The sequence below is a fragment of the Calidris pugnax genome, unplaced genomic scaffold (genome assembly GCF_001431845.1).
Source record: "Calidris pugnax isolate Ruff unplaced genomic scaffold, ASM143184v1 scaffold476, whole genome shotgun sequence".
NCBI classification, from domain to species: Eukaryota; Metazoa; Chordata; class Aves; order Charadriiformes; family Scolopacidae; genus Calidris; species Calidris pugnax.
Window position 1 is genome coordinate 1 of NW_015091176.1, and position 4,514 is coordinate 4,514.

General features: G+C 45.7%; 1 protein-coding gene across 1 annotated transcript; it reads right to left on the reverse strand.

Moving 5' to 3' along the window:
- Nucleotides 1-6: 6 nt before the first annotated feature.
- Nucleotides 7-1,307, reverse strand: LOC106898252 (kelch-like ECH-associated protein 1). Its single transcript, XM_014959390.1, has 2 exons — nucleotides 1,136-1,307; nucleotides 7-389 (listed from the first exon to the last, which is right to left on the reverse strand). The coding sequence occupies exons 1-2, from the start codon at nucleotides 1,278-1,280 to the stop codon at nucleotides 208-210; spliced, it is 327 nt and encodes a 108-aa protein (XP_014814876.1). The 5' UTR covers nucleotides 1,281-1,307; the 3' UTR covers nucleotides 7-207.
- Between the last annotated feature and the right edge of the window lie 3,207 nt (nucleotides 1,308-4,514).

The following is a 4,514-nucleotide window of genomic DNA, read 5'->3' on the forward strand; positions in this document are numbered from 1 at the left end:
CCCCCCTCCCCATCATCTGTGTGGCCAAGAGTCCAGTCCGGTGATTTGTTGGGGTGGGGGGGGGTTGATGGTGTCACCCCAAATCCCCCCCAATTACACCCCATTTTTTTGGCCGCCGTGGGGGGAAAATAAACCCCCCCACACCCCCTTCATCCCCTCGGGGGGGGTTTTGGGGGGGTTTTAACCCCCCCCACGGCGGCGCCGGGGTTAGCAGGGACAGTGGGGTCTCTCGGCTCGTTCCTGGGGGGGGTTTTTGCGACAGGGCTCCATGGTGATGGCCACCCCCACCCCGCTGCGCCCCGACGTCATCCTGGTCACCTCCGTCCAGGCGTCGGTCACCGGGTCGTAACACTCCACCGAGTCCAGGAACGTGTGGCCGTCGTAGCCCCCTGCCCCCCAAAAAATTAAGATTTTTGAGGTTATATCATCATAAAATTGCCCAGGTCGGAAGGGACCTTCAAGGTCATCTCGTCCCACCCCCCCAAACTCAGCAGGGATACCCCCAACTAGACCAGGTGGCCCCATCAAGCTTCTCCTTGAGTATCTCCAGGGATGGGGCCTCAACCACCTCCTTGGTCAACCTGTTCCAGGGCTCCACCACCCTCCCAGTCAAGAACTTTCTCCTCATCTCCAACCTAAATCTGCTTTTCTCCAGTTTGAAGCCATTTCCCCTCGTCCTGTCACTGGAGACCTTTCTAAACAGGTTCTCCCCACCCTTCCTGTAGCCCCCTTCAGATCCTGGAAGCTGCTCTAAGGTCTCCCCGGAGCCTCCTCTTCTCCAGGCTGAACAACCCCAGCTCCCTCAGCCTGTCCTCGGAGCAGAGGGGGTCGCCATCCTGTTCCTTCTCCACTGACCAGTCCACCCATCCGATCCCTACCCTTCCAATTTGGCAAGCGGGATGTTGTGGGGGGACAGAGGGGTTGGGGGGGGAGAATTTGGGGTGCTGGGGGGGTCTCACCTCAGAGCAACCAAGATGTTTTGGTGGAACCACATCCAAGACCCTACACAAACCTAGGTAGATCAACCCATAGGTCATCCCTTATCTACCGCCCTACTCGCTCCATCATTGAAGGCCACCTAGAACCCCTTAAAAAGGGGGGGGGAACCCATTGATAGCCCCCCAGGTGGACTCACCCAGGACGTAGATCTTGCCCTGGTAGACGGTGACCCCCAGGGCGCTGCGGCGGCACCTCATGGGGGCCACGAAGGTCCAGGTGTCGCTCTCCACCTCGTAGCGCTCCGTGCTGTTCAGCTGGTCCGTCCCGTCGTACCCCCCCATGGCGTAAATGCAGTTGTTGAGGGCGCACACCCCTGTGAGGGGGGGGGGACATATAATTATAAGACCCCCCCCCAATCACCTTAACACCCCTTTATTGACCTTATCACCCTTTAAATGAACTTAATGCCCCTTTATCGACCTTAACGCCCCTTTATTCACCTTAACACCCTTTTATCACCCTTAACACCCCTTTATTCACTTTAATACCCTTTTATTCTCCTTGAAACCCCTTTTATTCACCTTAACGCCCCTTTATTGATCTTAAAATCCCTTTATTCACCCTTAACACCCCTTTATTGCCGTTAACACCCTTTTATTCCCCTTAACACCCCTTTATTGATCTTAAAACCCCTCTATTCACCTTAGCACCCTTTTATTCACCCTTAACACCCCTTTATTGATCTTAAAACCCCTTTATTCACCCTTTATTCACCCTTAATACCCCTTTTTTTCACCTTAACACCCCTTTATTGACCTTAACAGCCTTTTATTCATCCTTAGCACCTCTTTTATTCACCTTATCACCCCTTTATTCACCCTTAACACTCCTTTATTCACCTTAAGACCCCTTAATCCACTTTAACACCCCTTTATTCACCCTTAATACCCCTTTTTTTCACCTTAACACCCCTTTATTGACCTTATCGCCTTTTTATTCACCTTAACACCCTTTTATTCACCTTAAGACCCCTTAATCCACTTTAACACCCCTTTATTCACCCTTAATACCCCTTTTTTTCACCTTAACACCCCTTTATTGACCTTATCGCCTTTTTATTCACCTTAACACCCTTTTATTCACCTTAAGACCCCTTAATCCACTTTAACACCCCTTTATTCACCCTTAATACCCCTTTTTTTCACCTTAACACCCCTTTATTGACCTTATCGCCTTTTTATTCACCTTAACACCCTTTTATTCACCTTAAGACCCCTTAATCCACTTTAACACCCCTTTATTCACCCTTAATACCCCTTTTTTTCACCTTAACACCCCTTTATTGACCTTATCGCCTTTTTATTCACCTTAACACCCTTTTATTCACCTTAAGACCCCTTAATCCACTTTAACACCCCTTTATTCACCCTTAACACTCCTTTATTCACCTTAAGACCCCTTAATTCACTTTAGCACCCCTTTATTGACCTTATCGCCTTTTTATTCACCTTAACACCCTTTTATTCACCTTAAGACCCCTTAATTCACTTTAGCACCCCTTTATTGACCTTATCACCTTTTTATTCACTTTAACACCCTTTTATTCTCCTTAAAACCCCTTTTATTCACCTTAATGCCCCTTTATTGCCCTTAACACTCTTTTATTCACCCTTAAAAGCCCTTTATTGACCTTATCACCTTTTTATTCACACCCCTTTTATTCACCCTAACACCCCTTTATTGATCCTAAAACCCCTTTATGGACCTTAACACCCTTTTATTCACCCTTAAAACCCCTTTATTGACCTTAGCACCCTTTTATTGACCGTAACACCCCTTTATTCACCTTAACACCCCTTTATGGACCTTAACACCCTTTTATTCTCCTTAACATCCCTTTATTCACCTTAAACCCCCTTTATTCACCTTAACACTCTTTTATTCACCTTAACACCCCTTTATGGACCTTAACACCCTTTTATTCACCCTTAAAACCCCTTTATTGACCTTAGCACCCTTTTATTGACCGTAACACCCCTTTATTCACCTTAAGACCCCTTAATTCACTTTAGCACCCCTTTATTGACCTTAACACACCTTTATTCACCCTTAACATCCCTTTATTGATCTTAACACCCTTTTATTCACCTTAACGGCCCTTTATTGATCTTAAAACCCCTTTATTCACCCTTAGCACCCCCTTTATTCACCTTAACACCCCTTTATTCACCCTTAAAGCTCCTTTATGGACCTTAACACCCCTTTATGGACCTTAAAACCCCTTTTATTCACCTTAACACCCCTTTATTGACCTTATGACCCCTTTATTCACCCTAACACCCTTTTATAAACCCTTAACACCCCTTTATTCACCTTAACACCCCTTAATTCACTCTTAGCACCCCTTTATTCACTTTAACACCCCTTTATTCACCTTAACACCTCTTTATTCACCTTGTCACCCCTTTATTGACCTTAACACCCCTGTATGGACCTTAACACCCTTTTATTCACCTTAAAACCCCTTTATTCACCTTAACACTCTTTTATTCACCTTAACACCCCTTTTTTTGGTCTAAAAACCCCTTTATCGACCTTAACACCCTTTTATTCACCCTTAACAGCCCTTTATGGACCTTAACACCCTTTTATTGCCCTTAATACCCCTTTATTGATCTTAAAAGCCCTTTATTCACCTTAACGCCCTTTTATTCACCCTTAAAACCCCTTATTGACCTTAACACCCTTTTATTCACCCTTAAAACCCCTTTATGGACCTTAACACCCCTTTTATTGCCCTTAACACCCCTTTATTGATCTTAAAACCCCTTTATTCACCCTTAACACCCCTTTTATTCACCTTAACACCCCTTTATTCACCCTTAACACCCCTTTATTGCCCTTAAATGACCCCTTTATTCACCCTAACACCCTTTTATAAACCCTTAACACCCCTTTATTCACCTTAACACCCCTTAATTCACTCTTAGCACCCCTTTATTCACTTTAACACCCCTTTATTCACCTTAACACCTCTTTATTCACCTTGTCACCCCTTTATTGACCTTAACACCCCTGTATGGACCTTAACACCCTTTTATTCACCTTAAAACCCCTTTATTCACCTTAACACTCTTTTATTCACCTTAACACCCCTTTTTTTGGTCTAAAAACCCCTTTATCGACCTTAACACCCTTTTATTCACCCTTAACAGCCCTTTATGGACCTTAACACCCTTTTATTGCCCTTAACACCCCTTTATTGATCTTAAAACCCCTTTATTCACCCTTAACACCCCTTTTATTCACCTTAACACCCCTTTATTCACCCTTAACACCCCTTTATTGTCCTTAAAACCCCTTTATTCCCCCTTAACACCCCTTTATTGCCCTTAACACCCCTTTATTGCCCTTAACACCCCTTTATTCACCCTTAACACCCCTCTATTCACCCAAATTCCTGCCCCCGGGGGGGTTGTGTCACCTCCCCCTGTCACTTGGAGGGGGGGAGGACAGGACCCCAGCACCCTGAGACCCCCCCAAGCACCCCAGACCCCCCCAAGTACCCTGAGACC